Raw genomic sequence first — 22,870 nt, 5'->3', positions numbered from 1 at the left:
CACTGAGAGCAGCAGAGATGCAGAATTGAGTACACTTTAACATCCGTTTATTTGTCGCAAGCAATATCGTTATCGCGATATTCAACGTTATCGCATATCGCATGTTGTCCTCGTATCGTGCAGCCCTAATTTAAACTAAGAGCAAACATAACTAAAATCCATCAAAGAGTAATGAGAACATAATGCTGAAATGTTGACAATCAGAAGTGTAGAACTGCAGTTAATGAAAGCCTGTTACGTAGCATGGCAAAGTCCCTGAATCTTAACGGCCCGTTATTTACCACCAACGCCTCCAAAGAGCCACTTCCTGGGGACAAAACTGAACAATGAGTAGCTGGAGTGGTAGGCCCAATTATTCAAAATTAGTCAATGGAATTAATGGTGAACATGAGGGAATCACCTGGTGGAATCATTTCACACATACATGGCTTTCTAGGGGTGGGGAGAAAAAAAACATCAATACAGCACAGTATCGCGATATTTTCCGTGGCAATACCGTAGCGATACACGGAGGCCAAGTATCGATCTATTATTATATAAATTGCACATGAGAATTGAACTTTTTGGTACTAGAATAATAATAAAAAAATTGAAGTGAGATTACACAGAGAGGTTTATCTTTTTAGATTAAACACATGTTGACTGAGGTTCTCCTTTGGGGACATCAAGTTTGAAAAAAGGTAATACATTGCAATATATCGCAGAATATCGCAATATGTTTAAAATCGCAATGATATCTTCTGGTGACATAAGTATCGTGATAATATCGTATCGTGGGACATCTGATCAGATCCTTTATTATAATGAAAACAATATATATCAAATTTGACTCATACAATGAAGTAACCATGTCCATTCAGTGCCTATTTCTCATATAGTCTTAAAAAAGGGCAGTAAAAGTACCATAAAATGTCTGCTTGTTCATATAGCCTGCCTTATCTATCTCTGTTGGTGCTGTAAAGTCTATATGCTACACAGACCCCTTATAGTGTTACACCCAGTCAGAATTACAAAAACACACACAATGGTCCCCAATGAGGGCCCTTTGAATCCGATCCATAAAAAAAAACAACTACGAAGAAGCCCTGAAGAAGCCTTCTTCTTACACGTGTATCCGCCCCACTGTACTGTAAGCCCCTGAAAAGACAGAAAACCCCCCCTGAAATGTCCAGAATCAGAGATGCAGGGGCCGGCATTAGCATTGAGTTGTAGCTTGTTCAAAAAATGTCTTGGCAGGCCGAGCTCCTCTGCAGGCAGAAATAACTTGAATGACTGTATTAAAGTAAGACTGCGATTACTTTTGATAGGCGTTTTCCTCTTACAAATAAAAAGTTGAATTCAGGAGTAACTTAACCTTCTCCATTCTCGGGCTGCGACTAACTCGGGTTAATGCTACAGCCTCACATAGCTATAACTTTAACATTTTTGAGCTGGTTCCCCTTGCCTTTCCAGATTTAAGGACAACCACACTATCTGTTCCCAGTATTTGATCTCTGCCAGTAATATTATTTCTGCCTCCAGCGTGGCTCAGACTCGTAACAATGTCCGTGTCCCTAACAGCTCCAGTCAGCTCCTTTTTAGTATAAATCCATCGTTTGTCCTGGAACTGTGGCGTGCTCCTGACTGTCACATCATCTGAGTCCTGGGCATGGAGTCCTGCTGGTGTCCGGGGTACCAGTGAGCAAAATTGTTCATGTATCCACCCGAGTGCACCGGCGCGCCTTTGGCTGCCATGCTGATGTCCCACAGGGAGCAGGGAGAGGCGGAGGACGGCGGCGGGGGGGCCAGATGGTCTCCCTCAGGTCCACAGGGCCCATTCTTCATGATCTTCTTGAATTTGGAGCGTTTGTTTTGGAACCATATTTTCACCTGAAGGACAAGGAGAGGAACAGAATTAATATATATATATATATATATATATATATATATATATATATATATATATATATATATATATATATATGTATAGATAGATAGATAGATAGATAGATAGACTTCAAATGCCTCCTGTTTGCATAATAGTACAATCAATGTGAGGACCCTGTGGTTGTATAATGGGTAGGGGGTGGGACTCATCAGAGGTCCCACGATACGATATTATCACGATTTCAAAGAGATTGCGATATTCTGCTATATATTGCAGTGTATTACCTTTTCTTTCAAACTTAAATGATGTCCCCAAAGGAGAACCTCAGTCTACTCCTATTTTATCTAAAAAAAAAAAAAAAGATACTATGTTCATCTCACTTTACATTTGCAATTTATATAATAAAAGATGGAAACGCTAGCTATCAGTAAACAGAGGGTAGTGGCTGGTGGCTGGTGTGTGCGCCAGTGTTTGTGTGTGTGCGTGACCCCCCACCCCCACATTTGGCGACTGTTAATTTGGGACCCTGCACACGCGGCAGAATGTTTTTTGACGAGAAAGTAGGCTTATCAACACAAACTAAATTATCGAAATTATCGTCATGGGGAGAAATACGACGTCGTTGACGTCAGAATTTCGACGCAAGAGCTGCAAAAATGTATAATCCAGAGATCTTCAACAGGGGGTCCGGGACCCCTAGGGGGGGTCCTCAGAGTCACTGCAGGGGAGCCAGCAAATTATTGTTAATATTTGAAAAAAAAAATGAAATGAAATGAAATTGTCTTAACATGAATCCAACATATTTTTAGCAAATATAAATCCCCACTGATGATAGGCTTACTGGCCTATAGGTGAGGTAGACTAAGGTAGACTCCACAGATCCAGTTCATCCTGAGGGTTCACTGTGTCACATTTACAGTATGTGCAACGTTTAAAGATGATTCATAAAATCAGCCCACAATAATTATTTTAATAGCTTCATATTCTATGCACTAAAAAGGTGTGTATAAAGGCTTTAGGCCGCCCTACACCTTATTGTAGGCCCAGTTTAATATGCAACTTCATTTGATACAATAGACAGTATGTAGTAGTGGGTCCCTGCTCCGTCTCTCCTTCAGTTAAGGGGTCCTTGGTTTAAAAAACGTTGAAGACGCCTGGCTTAATCGATGAGTTGTCAACTATTAAATTAATCAGCAACTATTTTGATAATCGCTTAAACAGTTTAAGTCATTTCTTAAACAATTCTCTGACTCCAGCTTGTTCAAGTGAATAGTTTCTAGTTTCTTCACTCCTCCGTGACAGTAAACTGAGTATCTTTTGAGACGTGGACAAAACAAGACATTTGAGGACGTCATCCTGGGCTTCGGGAAACACCGGTGGACCATTTTCTGACATTTCGCAGACCAAACAACTAATCCATTAATCGAGAAAATAACGGACAGATTCACAGCCCTATCAAACAGCTTAAGCTGGTCTGCCTTTTATCCGTTGGGTTCTGTTTCATCCTTAACCAGCACTGAGGACAATGAACTAAATGATGTGAAATTTGAATGCAGTGTTACGCAACAACCTGCACGTGCCTGAAAATCAAATAAAACAGTGTAGTTACTGAGAAAATATCTCTTCTTCAGGAGTAATGTCACTCAACTTTCATAGATGTTTGCTTGAGGCATATTATTATTAAATCTATATATATATATATATATATATATATTTTTTTTTTTATACATGTGCTAAATATATCAAATCAAATGACTGCATTAGCTGCTTCTCTCAAGTTAAACCCAGTGAACAGTATTTTAGTGAACAGGCATTTGAATCCAGCTTCTAAAAAACATCACAAATTAAATAAGCACTATAGACCTTTTTCACGGCAGACATGTTGACATGTCACAGTAGGAAAAGCACAGGTGTATTCAACACCATTAATGATGGCTGTATTCCACTTAGGAGAGGCCCTGGTATTGTGCATGCTGACTCACTGAACTAGCTCACTGGGACAATTGATGGAACTGAGCCATGGTTAAGGTTATCAGTTTCAGCTGTGTTTTTCCTACCATGACACGTCAAAATGTCTGCTGTGAAAAAAGGTCCATTAAAGGGAAGTTATAGCGAAATAATGAGAGGCAACAACCTAAGAGGATATTAAAATTAAAAACGAACAAATTCTAACGATACACTCACTATACTATACGACGCCAACCACAGACACGCCTGCTAGGAATACCATTAAAGATAACAATGCAGTAAAGTAAACTACAATTGGGTTATAATGAGCCGTGAAGAAGCAATCATAGTAAAAATGTTGTAGTATAACAAGCCAACAGGAATGTAACTGACATGCAAATACCATTAGAGTAGGTGTGCCCGAAATAATGTCACTGTACCATTGACTAGGGACGCACCGATCTGATGACAATTTCTATAGCACCTTTAAAAACAATAGTTTGCAAAGTGCTTTGACAGAAGCATATACACATCAATATATATATTTAGAACTCATTGTATTAGTGAAAATAGAAGGTGGCGGGACAAAATAATGACCAAAATAGCCCTACATTCTGTCATTGTGTTTGAAATATAGTACAAAAGAATGATTCCTCTTTTTGCTGGGGATCCCCCTGGAATCCCCCCTCAAGGACCCGTGGGAACCACTGACATAGGCTACAGTATGATAAAATTATTGGGTAACGCTTTACTTAAAGGTATCTACATAAGAGTGACATGACACATGAACCCTAACCATAACTTGTCATGACAAAAACCGAATGACACTTACTAAAAGAAGCATTATGTCATAAATGTTTATGACTTGTTTATAATGTTTATGGCACGTTCATGACAGTGTCATGTCACTCTTATGTCGATACCTTCAAGTAAAGTGTAACCCGATCATTGTAACACACGGTCTGAAACGCAGGTAGCAGCACGTATCTGAGCCTGTCTGACTGGCATTTCTTCTTGGATGTCCACACACCACCTGAAGGTTAACCTTGACAAGCCCGAGCTCCTGTTCCTTTCAGGGAAGGGCTCTCTCACCCAGGAGTTTCCTACTACAACAACGGACAACTCTGTGGTAGTGCCCACCCAGACAGCTAGGAACCTGGGTGTGACACTCGACCACCAACTGTAGATACATGCATGACATCAGAACGATACGTCCCCTTCTAATGCAGAAGGCGACTCAGGTTCCGGCTCAGGCTCTAGTCATCTCACGTCTCACATCTCACGCCTGCCTGCAAGTGCCATCCATCCGACCCCTGCAGCTCATTCAGAACGCAGCAGCTCGACTGGTCTTCAACCTCCCCAAGTTCTCTCACACTTCACCGCTCTTCTGCTCTCTTCACTAGCCGCATCCGCTTCAAGACACTAGTACTTCCACACAGAGCCAGGAACGGATCAGGCCCAGCTGACATCCAGGATATGGTCCCTATAACCTATAACCTATACCCCAACCCGTCTACTCCGCTCTGCATCAGCCAAAACACATCTCTTCCGACTGCACCTTGGATAAATAGTAAATCAAATTAAAAAAAAAAGCACTTTCATGGGGCTTTAGGAGTAGTTTGGCTTATTTGAAGCTAATGTACTTTCAATTACTACTTGTTGTCCGGAGTTTGCACCTTCAAGGTTGAAAGCACTTAATTGGAAGTCGCTTTGGATAAAAGCGTCAGCTAAATATGTAATAATGTACCATTAAAATGTGAGTCCAACACTGATGCTCTGCTTTATGAAATAACGTCAAATAATAAAAAATGTACTTCAATTCATTTTGAACACGAGGCAGCAGCCCCATAATAAGAATAGTACCTATGTGTTTGTGAATAAGACCAAGAATAAACAATGATAACATATTAAGTGATTGAGCTGTGTATCCCTTCAAACCTTTTTCTGTGGCTAGAGATGACTGAGTTGTGTTGTTGTTGATATAATTGACATGTACTTTGTTTTCAGTGGGCTTGCAAATTGAGCATCAAATTACACGAATATGTCTCTCGGGCAACCTGTCAGCTTAGCAGGAACAAATGAATCATAAATAATTACACAGAGCAGTGACAGATACTTTTGTCTCAAACAGGTTTTAACTGCGCCACAAAAAACAAAAAAACGAACGCCCAAAGGACTGGTGCTGCATGGGCGGCAACCGAGGAGAGATAAAAGGGAAAGGAAAAGAAGAGAAAACACGCTTGGCGCTAAAATTGTTTTCTCCTCCACACTGACAGTCCTGGGAATTATTACCCCGGGTTTTTATAGGTATTTATGGAGAGGGTTGAAGTGGTTTATGGAAGATATTTTATTCTATAAAAAAAAAAAAAAAAAATCTAATTTCAGACTGCTCTAATTGACTCTAAATATGTGGAAAAAATGATCCTTTTGCCCGATCATCAAAAAGGCACCCAGCTTTCTCACCCAGGCTTAAGCTCTGAGAGCCAAGAAGTCATGCAGAGCTAAACTTGACGTTTAATTCAATCTCTATTGTTCCAGAGTATCTGCTGACGTCAAAGTACTGCCTGTTAGAGGTTAGTATGGATGGTTGCAAATACATAAAATCAAACTGCCACGCCGTAAATAAGCAATGCCATTGTAATTACAGCACATAATGCTTTTTTATTACGAAATTAACTTGCACTTTAAAAACCCTTTCTCCAATTTCTATATTGAGTAAATTGTTATATCAGCAAAGAAAATCATATAAGAATGTAGTTGTCTTTCGAGTTCAGTGATTCCCAACCAGGGGAACTAGTACTCAACCTGACCGTGCACTTTTTAGTGAATTTTTAGTTATGCCGTCAGGCCGGCGCTAATATGTTCCTGCACGGAAAACTCGGTATGCAAATTCTTTCATTCCTTCAGCCATCAGGATGTTAAAGGTCCAATGTGTAGGAATTTCTCCCATCTAGCGTTGAGATCATATATATCGCAATCAACTCTCTCGGGCCACTCAGTTCAAAGTACGTATCACAGCTACGGTAGCCTTCACGCTTCAAAAAGACGCTCTCTTGATCTTTTCAATATTTAAGACTCCTGATCCTGAAATTTGGATTTTGAATACGTGTGGTCCTCCATGTTTCCTTCTTCAAACTCGCCGGGGCCGGGAAGCTACGATACCCATTAGCAGCATTAGCAGCACCCTGTGAGTTTATCAGCAGTATGTCCTGTATGTCCCTTACCGGCTAACGTAGTTCAAGATGGAGCATGAATATGGAGCGTCTACCCCAGTTCATGCAAACGCAAATGTAAAATGTCAAGCCAAAAGGAATACTTGGAATTGATGGCGGTGGTAAATATTCATGAAAAAGGACACGTTTGTGAACGGGCAACACAGATTTTGATAATGAACAACTAAACACGTTACACACTGGACCTTTAAACACAAACCGATGATCTGATCTATGCTCTTGTTATCACTGGCATGTTGTCGTTACTCCTGTACTTATTTATTACATGAATGGGATAGACTGTAAAAATTAATTGTCCCTTGGGGAATTAGTAAAGTTTTCTGAATCTGAATACATAAATAGTAAAACAAATAGCTAAAAGTATTGCATAAGCAGCTGAATATGTTAGCTAAAAGTATTGACTAAACAGTTCAACAAGTTAAAAGTAATAAATACATTTTAGAAATAAATAGCTTAAAGTATTCCATAGCCGGCTGAAATGGTTAGCTAAAGCTACTGACTAAACACTTTAAATAGTTAGCTGAAACTACCAAATCGTAAGCCCTTATTTTCAAAATAACAATAACAATAAACAATAAAAATGACAGCCACCAAACCGCAGTGCCTGCGGCATAATAATTACCCGGATGAAAGCCTAAAGAGAGTATGTGGAGCGTAGCTTATGATCCCAGGAGTCAATCAACAGCACGTTAAGTTAATGCAGCCTCAGTGAGAGGATTTCTGCCGTAATTATTGGTTTCATATTCCAGCAGCAACATGGAGCTGACAGCTTCCCTGAGAGCGCCGCCACTGACACCGGCATTAGAGGAGGAGGGTGGCTGAGAGGCAGGCCAGGTGCCGCTGGGGGATGTGTGTGTGTGTGTGTGTGTGTGTCAACATTAAACCAAACATTTGTGTGTCTGCATATTCTTGAATACTGGGCAAAAAAAGTTGGGGTCCTGTGAGGATTTTTAGAAATAAAAAGAAAAGGCGTCCATTTGGCGGGTGGTGTAAGTATGGGCTGTGTGTGTGTGTGTGTGTGAGAGAGAGAGAGAGATGGATCGAGATACAAAGGGTTTAAAGGAAAAATGTTGGAACTGTGCTACGTGCCACTTCTCAGCTGCGTCTGGGAACATTAGAGATTTAGATGGAAAGTGGTCAGCGGTTGGCTGCCGGCCTAATGGCATGAAGGCAGGATAGAGATGTGGTGTATGATCACTATCTTTGTGTGTGTGTGTGTGTGTGTGTGTGTGTGTGTGTGTGTGTGTGCATGTATGAAAATGCACACATGAGCTGCATATGTCTGAGTAGCTGCACAAATGTGTGGACTAGAGTGCACCCGTGCATGTGAGCAATGTGTGTATGTGCACAGTACATGCTGTATGTGCTTGTACAGTTACATATGCACATGGGGCTAATGACAGCTGACTGACTGTTTCAATACAAGCTGTTCTGTGTCTCCATCTATTTACTGCCCCACCACCAGAGGAGGGAAAGGAGCCTGCGAAACACAACAGCATGTTGTATATCCATATTTAACATAAGTTTAATGTTTAATAAATGAAAAATAAAAATGCAAGCTCTAATGCTTTTAGTGTGGTTTCAGCACTGAATAAAACCAAGCGGGAAAAAAAACTTTTCTACACCAACCTTATTGCCAGACAGAACATTATTTGCTCATTGGATGATTCTGCAAAACCCTGGATTTTGACAAATTGTTTTTAATATCAATGTATTCAATGTCAACGGTTTTGAAAAAGGACTTATTTTTACTATATCTGCGCGTGGCAACTATCGGATCGTTAAAGAAAAAAAACAATTGCAGTTAGTCACAATTTTTTGGAGGAGAAAATGAACGTGAAATTACAGCCGAACTGTTTGTTCCAAACACCCATCACAGTTCATCATCAAGGCCCCCCAGGGACAGTTCTGGCGTAGTGGATACACTGAGTATTGCAGAATCACGCGACACACACTGGCCTATGTAAATGTTTTGTTTTTTTTATTACGTGAATCATTACAAACGGAGCAGCTGCTTAAAGATGAGCGTTGCAACACCCCGAAATCCACTGATGATGATGATCCATTCGGGTCCAATAAAATATGGAAAGCCTAGAAAAGCTGTTTAATTGAATTGTTTTACCCCTTTCGTGTGTGTGGGGAGGGAACAGGAAGTCAGCCGGCTCGACCAGAGGAAGTCTCTAACGTGCATGCTCTCAACTGGCTCGGCTGAAGGAGGACTGTAGTGCGCGTGCTCTACCTAATAACGCAGAAGCTTATCTCAGGAAAGGACTGAATGGGCCGCTGTTTTAGAACGCGGATTCCAGTTTCTCTGGTTCAACTTTGAATGTACCACAGCAAATTGGGAGCTGTGGAAAACAAATGAATTCCTTTAAGTGCTCATATTATGCTCATTTTCATAATTGTATTTTGAGGTTGTACCAGAATAGTTTTACATGGTTTAATTTTCATATTTTTGTTGTACTGCACATTGCTGCAGCTCCTCTTTTCACCCTGTGTTCAGGTCTCTGTTTTAGCTACAGAGTGAGACATCTCACTGCTGTAACATCTTTGTTGGGATTCGCACATGCACAGTAGCTAGGTAAGGCTCACATTAGCTAGCTAGCTGTTTCTCTAACTGCAGTCAGTGCAAGGCAGGATTAGCCGGGAGACTTCTTCTAAACGAGGGCGCACTTCCGACTTTGTGTGGAATACCTGCAGAACAGGGACAACAAGTAGTTCTTATGTAGATTATGGTGAACTAGTGTGTGTTGTAGCAGTGTTTTGCCATTGAGAACGAGGGGCTAGCGGTTAGCCCCCTCGGCTAGTGACGTAGAAAACCTTGTCGATTTTGATTTGAAGGCAGGACACGTTCAGAAACCGTATCTCACTCAAAACAGCATGGATGTTTTTTTTTTTCAAGTTTGTATGCGTGTGGAAGCAGCAGAGACACAAAATAACTCCCCAAATCCCAGAAAAAGTGTTTTTTTTTTCATAATATGGGCACCTTAAGACAATGGCCGAGTGAGACTGTTAAATAATCTGTAAAACCACTGTTAGCTTCGTCGCTAAAAAGCTCCCACGCTAACACTAACTTGTCTACACAAAAAAAGGGCAAGCATTCACAGAGAAGAAGCACCAGGTTTATAAAAAGCACACACACTCTTTATCCAAAGCCCACAGAACTGTGTCCGCATTCCTCAAACTACAGCCAAATCCTTTAATAGCGCTCTAGTTATCAGTGGAACTCTGACACAGACCATAATACAATCACTCAAAGCCCACTTTCCCTGATCCAAAACACCTCAAAGAATACAGACAAACAGTGTGCTTCTTTGGTATGCATGCAGTGAGTAATGACTAGCAGCAGACCGCATTCAAAACCACTTTGCCACTACAAGACAAAGGCAAATGAAGGGATCATCTCTTACTCCCAGAGTAAACAACGCTGCGGCGCTTAATTCATACGGGATTAGGACGGTTCATCTGATGACATCAGCAGCTGCTTATGTACAGTACACACACACGCGCACGCGCACGCACTCACACGTATTACATTTCAAATAATGCTGCTGTATCTAATGTTTCCCCAGAGGGACACCTGCTCAATACTCAAGCCTTTACTTCTCACCTTTTCGATACGTGTAATGCGTCTCTGAGAATGCTACACAGAGCATTATATGACTTTTAAAAATACATGTGTCTTTATTTGCTGTGTGCCACCATCTCCTTTTCTGCTGCTGAGAAAGGACAATGATTATATTGACATATACATAACGTACATGATAACAGCTCTAAAAAAGTGTTTTTTTTGAGAAAAAAGGGGGAAAGCTGAAGTGTCAAAACAAGTCTTCCAGTGTCCAGCCCTGTTCTTTGGAGTAGGCGTGATGTGCATTTCTGCCACGTAATACACAATATGAATAGAGTATACAGTATATTACAGTAGGTATGTGTGTTACTGATGGAGAAAAAGGTTCCTCTTTTCCAAATTTGACCAAATGCTGCACATAAGTGTAAAAATTTGTTCATACTCTTTTCAGTGAAAGAGTCAATTGCTACTAATGCCATAGAATGAATGTGCTAGTAGTTTCTAACATATAATAATAACTACACTGCCCTGCAAAGCCAAAACACAGAAACTACGTATTCGCTCAAACCCAGTCAAGGACTGAATCAGTCTTTTTGACCCGTTTCATTACGAAAAATGTATCATGTCGTAAAAACATATCTTTAGATGGACTGTGACTACTAAAAAAAACAAGTGCTAAAGAAAGAGACCCTGTTGAAATAGCCAAGGCAGGCTACAGACAAAACTACCTTTTAATTTTTCTCCTTGCTGTTATCTGTAATTGAAATATTTTTGATGAACTGACATCTTACGTTTTTTATTCCATTTAAATAAACGAGGCAGTAACTAAATTCAGACATGAAGGCTACCAATAGGCTTTTTTGCGTGTGTGTGTGCGTGTGTAATAAGGAATAACAGGGAAAGATGACAAGTGGCAAAACAAGTCTGCGTGTGACAATAATGATTGCCCTTTCACTGTGAACAAAGAAATACTTTAAATCCAATCCATGCAAACAATCAAAGACATGAAGGATTAAGATTCTAGAATAAATCTCATTTCATTTTTTTTTTTTTTGGGGTGGGATTTTGTTGTGGTCATGCATTCCAGTGATAGCTCAGGGCAACTTCCTCACAGTGTGTCATGTATACTTTAAAGTTTAGGACGAGACAATGCACATACGCCCTCAATTAGAGAAATTAGCCAACACTTTGTTCATATTAGAAAATGTTTCCGACTCCTGTCATCACATATATTTATGTTTGTATACCTTCAGGAATATAGTTTTTTTTTTTATTCCTTATGAGTGTAAAATACTTCATTTTCAGTCCTTTTGTTCTTACGTTCATTAGGAGAGTGTATTGCTTCTAAATGTGAAAGAGCACTTAGCCCATGGTGTATATTGTGTGTGCGTGTGTGTGTGTGTGCGTGTGTGTGTGTGTTTGTTAGTACCTGGGTCTGTGTCAGGCCCAGTTTGGCCGCCAGGTCGGCCCTCTCGGGCAGGGCGAGGTACTGGGTCTGCTGGAAGCGCTGGTTGAGGGCCTGGAGCTGCAGGCTGGAGTAAATGGTCCGAGGCTTCCTGATCTTCTTCCCCTTCCCGTTGAGCCTCACCTCCCCGTTCTCTATCACCGTCGTGGGCTTCTCGTGATCTGGAGAAAAGAGCAGAATGTTCTCGAGGTAAATATTTTTTGCAATATTACATAATCATTTTTTGGCCCTGGGAGTCACGGGGATGCATCGTCCCCTACGCAGTGTTTTCATCCTACACGTCCACCAACAACACCCGCTGAATCCCCTTTACGCTTCATGAAATGTTGTGGACGATCAGAACGCCACTACAGACCTGCTTTTTGATGTATATTTTATTTTAATTTTTTTTTATTGACAGGTTTTGTTTTGTTAAAAGGGAAAGCTCGTTGAAACTTCTTGTGCTGTTTTCCTCATCATGTGAGGTTTTTCCGACTGCTTTTGATCCCACGAAAACGCTTAGGAAAGTAAAATGTGAGTAGTGCGTAGATATAAGAGTAAAAACAAAAATACCAAAAATGAATGTTTTTATATACAGTATACATGTGGCCTCTATAAGAGTGTAAACAGCAACCCATTCAGCATTGTTTTACAGGAAATTAGTGTTTAAAAAATAAAATAGTAGGTCCATTTATTGTATTTTGTCCAACGTGTAGGGACAGCCCACGTATGGGCTTAACCATTGACATTGTATTACAGTAAAACCGTTAAACTGCATGTGCGCCTAACCTCAACCATCTCAACTTGAACCATGAAACAGAAAACATCTGTGGTGGCCGCAAGTGGACTAAAATAGGAATTTGTAATTTGTTTCAAAATAAAAGGCTTTTCAATTTTTATTTTCCAATGTAATATCGTGTGACACAAAATAATTCTTGAAATAGATTCCGGTGGATTTACTGCAGGACTTCACTGAGTCCAGACTGCTATAAACTCAAGGAACAAAATGCCATAAACAAAGTACAATTCAGTATTAATAATATATATATATATATATATATATATATATATATATAGTATGATGGTGTGCAATGAATGTGTAATGACTCGTCTTTGTTCGCTCCAAAGCAGTTTGGGTTACGTGCAGCTCCGTCGAGAGGGATTTTCTTCATTTTAAGTTCTCAAGAAAGCTATACAACTGTGTGTTCGCCCACGCTGATTTTTGTTATGACATGAGCTTCTAGCCTGCAGTGGCAGGAGGGAACAGCTGTGGACAAGCCGAGGGCCCCCACAAGACGCTCATGATCCTGTAACTGAGCTCATGCAAAGCAGCCGCAGGAGAAGACAGCAGCTCCGCGCTGAAGTGCATCAACACCAAAGGGGAGAGAGAGAGAGAAGCAACGGGCACTTTGGAAAAGAAAACTTACCAGGGTGTACATTTCATGACCGGCACAATTTGGGTTGTTTTTTTTGGTTGGCAGTAGCTAGGGCTGGGCAATATTATCGATTATTATATCGCGATATGAGACTAGATATCGTCTTAGATTTTGGATATCGTAAAATCGTAATATATTACGTGTTGTCTTTTCCTGGTTTTGAAGGCTGCGTTAGAGTGAAGTGATGTCGTTTCCTGAGCTTAGCAGACGGCTCTAGCTGTTCTATTACGTTGCCTTTACACACTTTGTCATTGAATCGACATTTCGGATGATTATTTATCAAAAATCTCATTGTGTAAATAACATTTTGTTAAAGCACCAATTGTCAATTCTACAATATCGACATCCAGGTATTTAGTCAAGAATATCGTGATATTTGATTTTCTCCATATCGCCCAGCCCTAGCAGTAGCTTTACTTTAATGTTCCCACAGACAACCCTGCTTTATCGGTACAGTGTGTCAAAATATGTTTAATTTCTGCCTTTAAATGTTTTTTTTCTTCTATTCATATAACCTTATTCAGACCCAATACGTAGTAGGGCTGCACGATGTGAGGGAAATCCGTCGTTAAATATCGCGATAAACAGATATTAAAGTGTACTCTAGTAGTTCTGCTGCTTTCGATATTCTGCTGAATCGAAAACAAATGAAAGGACATCATTTCCAACATTCTTTTATTGGACAAATTGAACACTGAATTAAATATAAAAGGCAGCACTAAAAAAAAAAAAAAAGTGGTTTTCTACTGATAAAAAAAAAAAAAATCTCAGATTATCTTTTGCGATGCGACACAGCCTATCGGGATATGGTTATTGCACCAGTTATTATTGCGATGACGATATAAAAAAAACCCCCAAAAAAACGACATATATCGTGCAGCCCTAATGCGTAGAAATGTTTTGAGATAGTGAACCCTTACAAGGAAATACAGAAATAACCACAAGGCATTCTTAGTGCACCCAAATAAGGAAATATGACATGTTTATACTGTATGTTTAATGGGCTGTGTGTGAACACAGCCCATATATATATATATATATATATATATATATATATATATATATATATATATATATATATATATATATATATATATATATATATATATATTTTGGAATGTAATGATACACTCATCACACAATTTGATGCAATTCACGATTTCTTTAACAGAATGAGTTGCAGACAAATGACTGAAAAACATTCCTTATTCCTTTATTTATATAAACTCTGCCAAACAACAGATGTGTCCTCTTATCAAAAATGCAACTGAAATTGTGTTTTTCTTTTTTTTTATCTTAAATGACAAATATAAACTAGATTACAGCCTTAGGGCATTTAAAAAAAAAAAAAAAAAAAAAAAATGGCACCGCGATTCATTGTTTTTATCTCAAGCGGTTGTAACCTTTACACATTTATATCGATCTTTAACGATTTTACGGCGGTGCATCGTCACGTCCCTATTCATTTTGTTTTCCAAAAAGGTCATTCAGACAAACCAGATGAAGAGTATAATAGCGACGCTGCTTATGTTCAAGGCCTGTTGGACACCCGAGAGGTCTGACTCCCTGTTTGACCTCACAGAACAAACTGTTATAAAAACTCCAATCAGGGGAATTTAATTGGACTCACTTGGGAATTGGCAGCGGCAGTGCTGTGTACAAAGTACTGTACTGTCAACACCAATCTCAGATACAGAGAATATGATTATAAATATGTTTTACAGCTGGCAGAAAAAACCGCGTCCTTCCCTGTAGCGGACCTCTGCACTACGTCATCAGCGAAAAAATCATAGAATCATCATTAGATGCATTTTTGTTTGTTGATAAGATTAGGAATTGAAAGTATAATAGTGATAACGCAATATTAAGTGTGTTTTTTTATTTATTGTAACATTGCTTTATGTACACTATATATTAAGTAGACACAATGTGCTGATGTGGGGCTTTCACTGAATCATTTATGTCTGTATAGACCATAAACATTTTTTGCAAGAAATGAAAATCAAACGTATTACTATGGCCAATGATTTACAGGCATAGATAGAATTTCACGGCACAAAACTGAGTTGGGATAAAATCTCCTTACATGTACATAGACTGTATTATAGTTGTTGTTGTTTTTTTTACATATTTCTGCTGTATTTGTAAGGATAAATAGTCAAACAATATTTTTTACAACCTTGAACTGTTCTATAATAATATTTTGAGTAATTATCACTAGAGATTTGTACATTTCTATTGGCCTGTCTTTTCTCTTGTAATTTGGCTTCCTGGTGTATGAAGTTTCATACATGCCAGCATATTTTAAATTGACAAGATGAGAAGTCAGACTTAAAGCTGAGTTTGTGCTGAGAAAATGTAGGTACAGAAGACAGAGAGAGAGGAAGAAAGAGAATTGTTTGCCTGCCGTCAAGCAATCATTTCATTGAATGTGAAAAGAATGGCCTGTATGTAACATTAATAATAATAATAATTATTGTTATTATTAGTAGTAATAGTGGTACATGATCAGACTCAGTTAACAATTATGTATGACGATTGACAAGCAGCCATTCAGGCTGCAGTAAAGTCCAGATTGCTCTTCTTCACCAAATATCTGAGCAATGGAGGACCTTATAAAATGCCTTATAAAATACCTTAAAACATATAAAATGTGTTGTGTGTAAATGTAACCTTTAAAGACATAAGCTATCACACCCAACAGCTACTGTTTACAGTGTAGCTATATTTCAAGTGGTCGGCAGGGAATTTTTTTAACCGGGCCCTGTCGGTAAAGGTTTTATAAGCAAAAAAAGTACATGTTTAAAAGTAGCCTAATTAAGTCATTCATAATCGAATTTCTCTGAGGTAAAAAAAAACAACAAAAAAGATCTGTTTTCTCTCAAAGGTTAGGATTCTCGTGTTATTTTATTTTGAAAGGAAGTTTAAATTAAACACAGGAAATATGTCGGTTCAATTAACATTTTGTTTTAATCAAATACAGTTATTTCTGGCAACTTCTCATGTGTGAAGTTGGTAGCTAACACATTATTATTGATGTATTATTATTATTATTATTATTATTATTATTATTGCAGCCCTGTCAGTGTGTGCGGAGGGAGCGCGTGCAGGCAGCAGAAACAGGGTGGATGTTATTTGGGAGACGATGGGCTGAGGGTTTGGGTTTTGGGCCGCTGCGGGACACCACAGGGCCGGTGTCGGCTGCTTCTTGTGGAGAGTCCCACTCCCACAGTCTGTGCAGGCCTTAAACTCATCTCCCGTCCAACCCCAAAGTACACGAAACATGACGCTGTGGGTGACCCGTGTGTGCATCCAATTATTGTGCTCGACTGTGGTTCATTTTCATGTTTTTTTTACACTATACTTCAACTATTTGAATGGGCCTAAATAAAACATCTGTTAAGAAGAACCTTCTCTTCCATTTGATTAATTTATGCCGTGCCTATTGTTGCACTTAATGCCCTCTGTGATGGTAGGCCTATACAAGCAACATATTTCTGACTTGGGCAGTCTTGCATAAAGACCGATGTAGCGACGACACAAATAGCCTAATGGAAATATATATATATTTTTAGCACGAGTGGCCCCAGTAAAAATCAAATAAACCATGACCCAATAAAACAAGTGGTCCTGATTGGCTAAGAGCTCTTTATTTTTTTTGTTTGCTTTACTTTTCTTCCAATTTATTTATTTTTTTAACTCCAACTCGACTGCACCTGGAAGTCCGTTATATGAATGAGCGTGTTCATTCATATAACGGAATTGGTTGGCCCATGTGCTGCAATTCCACACGGTAAACATTTAGGAGTTAGACCACATTGGTGACAAGAGCACACTGTTAATGCAAAAGGGAAAGTTCAAAAGATGAATATTTTCTATTATAAATGTCCTGTGTAAACCTACCCGCATCTTCCAGTCTGGTGTGTCCAAGCGCGCCGCCGTGACCACCGTGCTGATAGGGCAGGTAGGCCCCAGGGTGGTGCGCGGTCACGGGGCTGTGATAGGCCGGGTATCCCAGCGGGCGACCGTACGATGATGCACCAGAGGAGAAGGGCCCATCGTGCTGCGTGGAACCGACGGCGTGCAGACCGTGGACCGAGTAATGGTTGTGGGACAGGCCGGGGGAGTGCTGCTGGTGTCCGGTGTAGCCGTGGCCGCCGAACTCCAAAAACGCCGATTTGGACGGGTCAGGCGGGACTAAAGTGTCCGATATAGAGCTCATAGTCATCATTGGGGTGAGGGGCAGTGATGTGGCGGGAAATTAAAAATAAAAAGGGTCAGCTATGACCTCCAGACAGGGGCCATCATAAAGCAACACACCATCAATGTTAAAAAAAAAAAAAAAAGGTCTAAAGACTTTCAGAGAAGTTTTTCAGTTTCCATAAACCAACAGCAGCCTTTATAAAAAAAAAAAAAGGATTTACCTTCGTTTAATGTCACTATATTCCTGCGGAATGACGAGTATTTTAAGCGGGTTTAGGTGGGTTTGCCCTCCGCTACATCCCAGCTGAAGGATCCATGAACGTGACGCTGACTGTTTACCATTGAGAACAAGACGCGGGAAGCTAGGGGGGGCCGACGTGCAGCCAAGACAGCACTCGATGAAAAACCAAAGAAAGTCCCGACCAAAGAGGCAGTTCAACTGATTTAATATCCTTTGAATGGGGTTATTTTCCTTCTTCTGTGCTTCTTCTTCGGTGCTTGTTTCGTCCCGTGTTGTGAAGAGGCGTTTGGCAGCACAGAGGAGCGGAGTGTGTTCCTCCTCTTCAGAGCGCACAGTGTGTGTGTGTCTGCTTAGAACGTTCTCTGCCTCCACTCTTGCACATACCGCGCGTTCATTGGCTGCGGCACTTCGCCGTGTCAACTAATCACAATCCGCGCGAGCGGTGGACCGGCTCCTCTCCGTTTTAGAGAGTGTGTGTGAGAGAGAGAGTAGGCCTTATTTGCCCACTCTAAAAAGAATTATTTATTGAGTAGCCATTTAACCATTAAAATATAATTCCGTGTGAAATTCTGGGCAAAAGATCAACAGGCAATGACTCCTTTTATTAGGTGGCCTCAGGCCGTCGGTTTATTCAGACTCAGTAGGCCAGACTCACTGAAATAAAAAGATAAATAGCCTAAATTAAAAATAAATAAATAAATAAATACAGGAATAGCATTCAGGCTAAATAACTGCAGAAGTGTTAGGTTTGTTGTTAGGCCTACTAGTTAAAATATTTACCAGTTATTTCTCGTTTGAGGTGACTGCTTGAGGCCTTAATCCTTGATCCTAACTTTGGATCATAGCCTACGAAGAAAATAAACAGGTCTATAGGTTTAAGATATCTGATAATCGTTGCGTGCGTAAATTAAGCTACATTAAAAAAAAATAGGAATGTTTGCCGTCATGTGTTGCACCGTAGACTAGGCTACAATGACATAGGCCTATATTTAAAAAAAACAAAAACAACTAACTATTCACCAATGATTTCATTAAACAAAAAAGGCACGATGGCAGGTTGGCTCATGAAAAAGCGCTCTTCCAAAATAAAATTCTTCCTGCGTGCCAAAAGCAAAACAAGGCAGATCAGACCAAATTATCTTCAGAAGGTGCTGTTGAAAGGCCGCAGACCTTATTATCCAAATTGGCTTTTATTAAACACACACTTACACTCATCCACAAGACTCCAAGTTCCAAAAAAAAGAAAAAATCTCATTGTGCTATTCTTCTCTCTTTATTTATTTATTTTTTGTCTTTTGTTGGCACAAAATGAAGCTGAAGTGATCAGACTGCGTCTGAAAACCCTAATGGAGAGCGGCCTGATTTTACGCCAACGTAATACACACCCACACACACACACACACACACACACACACACACACACACACACACACTGAGGGCACCGCCTGTGGTCCCACACGAGAGACAATTACAACAAACATCGCCCTCCTAGAGAAACTACCAAACTTGTGATTTTGGCCGAGCAGAGGCTCGGACACTGTAATCTCGCTCAGATCACCGTCATTACGCTCATCTGCGGTGGGAATCCCGGACTGTACGTGGGCCTGCTTTCAAATAAAAAATTAAACCTCAGCATCACCGCATGCATAGCCTATAGAATAATGAGGGATACCTTAAAGACGTCTCAGTGGAACTAGATCCCGATAAATCATTTCTTCACGTGTAATTATTACAGTAGTCCACGCATGCAGGACAACTAGCCTAACCGAGAATGACTGCAACTTCATAATCAAGTCTACATTTCGGCTATATGTAGCCCTTTATTATACCAAATTCTTTTTAGTTTTCAGTTTAGGTCACATTTACTGACAGGGACGCAGTGGTGGAATGAAGTACATTTACTCAAGTACAAATGTTGAGGTACTTGTAGTTTACTTGGGTCTTTTCTTTTCATGCCACTTTCTACATTTCAGAGAGAAATATTGTACTTTTTACTCCACTACCTTTATCTGACAGCTTTAGTTACTTTACACATTAAGGGTTTTGCACACAAAACACATGTAGTTTATAAAATCTGATGTTTTATTCTAAATGAAACTAGCCAACAATATAAAGGCCTATAAGTCCAGCTGAGATGATTAAACACAACTGTTTGGATCCTTTACACGTTCTGCAATGGGAGGATTTTTCTGCATTGAGTACTTTTACTTTTAATACTTAACGTACATTTTCCTGATGATACTGATATAGTTTTACTTGAGTTCCATTTTCAATGCAGGACTTTTACTTGTAACAGAGTATTTTTTACAGTGTGGTAATAGCACTTTTGCTTAAGTAAAAGGATCTGACTACTTCTTCCACCACTGCATGTAAGAAAATCAACGACATTTGGAACGCATCATTGCATTTAGAACAAGGCTGCAACAAAACACAAGATGTAATCAGACCTCAAACGTTACATTATTGAGTCTGAAAAGCCCATAGGAAGGTCCCATCGTGGAGTCAGGCTGGCGTTACAACAGCCTATTGGTGCTCAGCTAAGTAGCTACAACTATTCAAGTGAACAAGTGAACTTTTTAGGTACTTAGTACTTCGGCTCCACTTCATTTCAGAGGGAAATATTTTCCTTTTTACCCCACGGCATTTATCTGACAGCTGTAGTTAGTTATGTCTTAGTTTAAAAAGGACAATCATGAAACACATAATTACACTGTAAAAAAAGAAAAGAAAAAAGAATAGCCCCATTAAGTCATGTGAACTTTTTCCTTCTCTTTACTGTAACTCCACTTGTCGTGGCACATTTTGGGGTATTGAACTCAGGTTTATAATTTTTCAAAACTTTTTTTTTTTGGGGCTTTTCCACCTTTAATTTGACAGGACAGCTAGGTGAGAAAGGGGAGAGTGAGGGGGGGGAAGACATGCAGGAAATCGTCACAGGTCGGATTCGTACACTGGACCTCTGTGTTGAGGCACAAGCCTCTCTGTATATGTGCGCCTGCTCTACCCACTGATCCAACCCGGCCACTCAAAACTTTAACTTATACATTGTCTTGACTTATTGTGAATTGTGTCTGGCTTGTCAACTCTCATTTAACTTATGTTTGTAAGTTATAAGAAAAGAAGAAGGGGTGGTGGTGGTGGGGGGGTGGTATGTCAAGGAAATACAGAGAAGTTGCCGCCATTTTTAATTGAGACGGAACTGTACTAACAACGGTAATAGGCTAATATTGAAGCATGGTGCTAAGCTATTATTGTGGCTGCACTTCTGCTGCATACAAAAAGGCATGTGAGTTGGAAAATACTGCTTACATTTGTTCAAATTGACAACAATAATAGCGCAAAAACCCTCAGAGTGTCTGAAAATACCCCCAGACTCCAGGGGGTTAAGATTTTTTTTTCTAACCTAAACACATAACATGATAAGCTTAAATGCATTTTTAAAGATGAAACCAGTAGTTCCTAACCCTGTTTGGCATGTGATCCTCTAAAACAGCAGTATAGTCGGGGGCCTCTTGTTACATTTCAGATGTCTGTGAGTTGTTAGCATTTTCACCAAAAAAAGCTAAAAGTAGGTATTGCACCAAAAAAATTCAACGATAAGAAAAAAATGTAAAAAAAAGGAATATCTGTAGTGGAGTGTTAAAGGGAAATTCCAGTGCAAAATGAACCTAGGGGTTCCTAGGGACAGTAGCGTTCGTCATTCAACTGGTCGTGACTGCTTTCCCAAGATGGCGCCCGCATGTAAACATGAACGCTACTGTCTTTCTAAACTATCTTTTTAATAAACTGTCTGTACACTTACAAAGTTCTCAATGCTTCGGTTTACATGTAGTGACCCTCATTATGCTACCGTAGCAGTGTGGTGCTATTTTGAGCCTTGTTAGTGGTGTAGAAATAGCGATTTCTTTTTACTTTACCTGTGCCCCAAAAACTAGCGTTATAAGCTAATTAGCGGTTTGGGCTAAAACTGGTCACATTCGATTAGCATGAAAATAAATCCCAGAGAACGGCCGACTCAGTTATCATGTGTTATTAACCCCTAGTTTCATTTTGCGCCGGATTTCTCCTTTAAGTCATCTTGCGGCCCCACAGATTTATCTTGAGGCTTTCAGAGGAAGCCCGATCCCAGGTTGGGCACCTCTGGGCTAAACTAACTGTATAAAGTAGTTAAGCTTCACCTCGCCCAGCTTTAATGCCGCTTACACATGAATGCATTATTAACAAGTTAATTTGATTTTTATCTATCTCGAACAACGGTATGTTGTCAAAGAAGAAAAGCAAAAAAAACCCGAAACCATATAAAACACATAGAGAAAAACACAAACATAAACGAATCAATCTGATTTTACCAAAGAGCAAAACTAACTAATAATGTCATAGGGAACAATATATCAGTCACAGCAATCATTTTTCTACATATATTGTGTACACTTCAGGTCTCTCAAAATATACAGTGTTTGGTTCTTTAACTCAAGGGAATTGTGCCTGAAAAGACACCATTCTGAAATATGATGTTTAAGGTGTGGAAACCCTCTATTATGCTTTATTATAAGTACGCTGCAATAAAGTTTTATGTTGCGTTCCAGGCAACCGGTAACTCGTGTTTTCACAACCTTCTACCCATGAAAGTGCCCTGGAACGGCAGTCAGACTCGTAACTTACTACTAGATCGTACCAGATCGTTGTACTCCCAGTTACAGTTTTTGACGTCACACACACATAAACAACAACGTCGACCCCTGTTGATGCTGTACAGACGCCGGTGATTAACAGTGAGAAATAGAAATAAATATACATAAATAGGCAACGTAAAGTAATTCCGCACATTGTAATCAAAACAATACACATACGATTGTGTACTACTACAGGTTATGTTGATTAAATGAAGCCCAAAATATGTCGCAGACTAGAAATCTCTAGTATCAGCTAGC

The 22,870-nt window shown here is 39.7% G+C and overlaps 1 protein-coding gene across 1 annotated transcript; it reads right to left on the bottom strand.

The window, feature by feature from the left end:
- Nucleotides 1-771: 771 nt before the first annotated feature.
- LOC144529918 (homeobox protein Dlx4a-like) lies at nucleotides 772-18,288 on the bottom strand. Its single transcript, XM_078269288.1, has 3 exons — nucleotides 17,399-18,288; nucleotides 12,045-12,241; nucleotides 772-1,869 (listed from the first exon to the last, which is right to left on the bottom strand). Exons 1-3 carry the CDS (start codon nucleotides 17,724-17,726, stop codon nucleotides 1,627-1,629), a joined length of 768 nt encoding a protein of 255 aa, XP_078125414.1. The 5' UTR covers nucleotides 17,727-18,288; the 3' UTR covers nucleotides 772-1,626.
- Nucleotides 18,289-22,870: the final 4,582 nt, after the last annotated feature.

The sequence above is a fragment of the Sander vitreus genome, chromosome 15 (genome assembly GCF_031162955.1).
Source record: "Sander vitreus isolate 19-12246 chromosome 15, sanVit1, whole genome shotgun sequence".
Lineage (NCBI taxonomy): Eukaryota > Metazoa > Chordata > Actinopteri > Perciformes > Percidae > Sander > Sander vitreus.
This window is presented reverse-complemented; position numbering and strand designations above follow the sequence as displayed.

Coding starts and splice junctions, on each gene's coding strand:
- LOC144529918 (XM_078269288.1), bottom strand. CDS start 17,726: ATGATGACTATGAGCTCTATATCGGACACTTTAGTCCCGCCTGACCCG. Junction 12,242..17,398: donor CACCAGACTGGAAGATGCGG/GTAGGTTTACAC, acceptor TCTTTTCTCCAG/ATCACGAGAAGCCCACGACG. Junction 1,870..12,044: donor TGGGCCTGACACAGACCCAG/GTACTAACAAAC, acceptor CTTGTCCTTCAG/GTGAAAATATGGTTCCAAAA.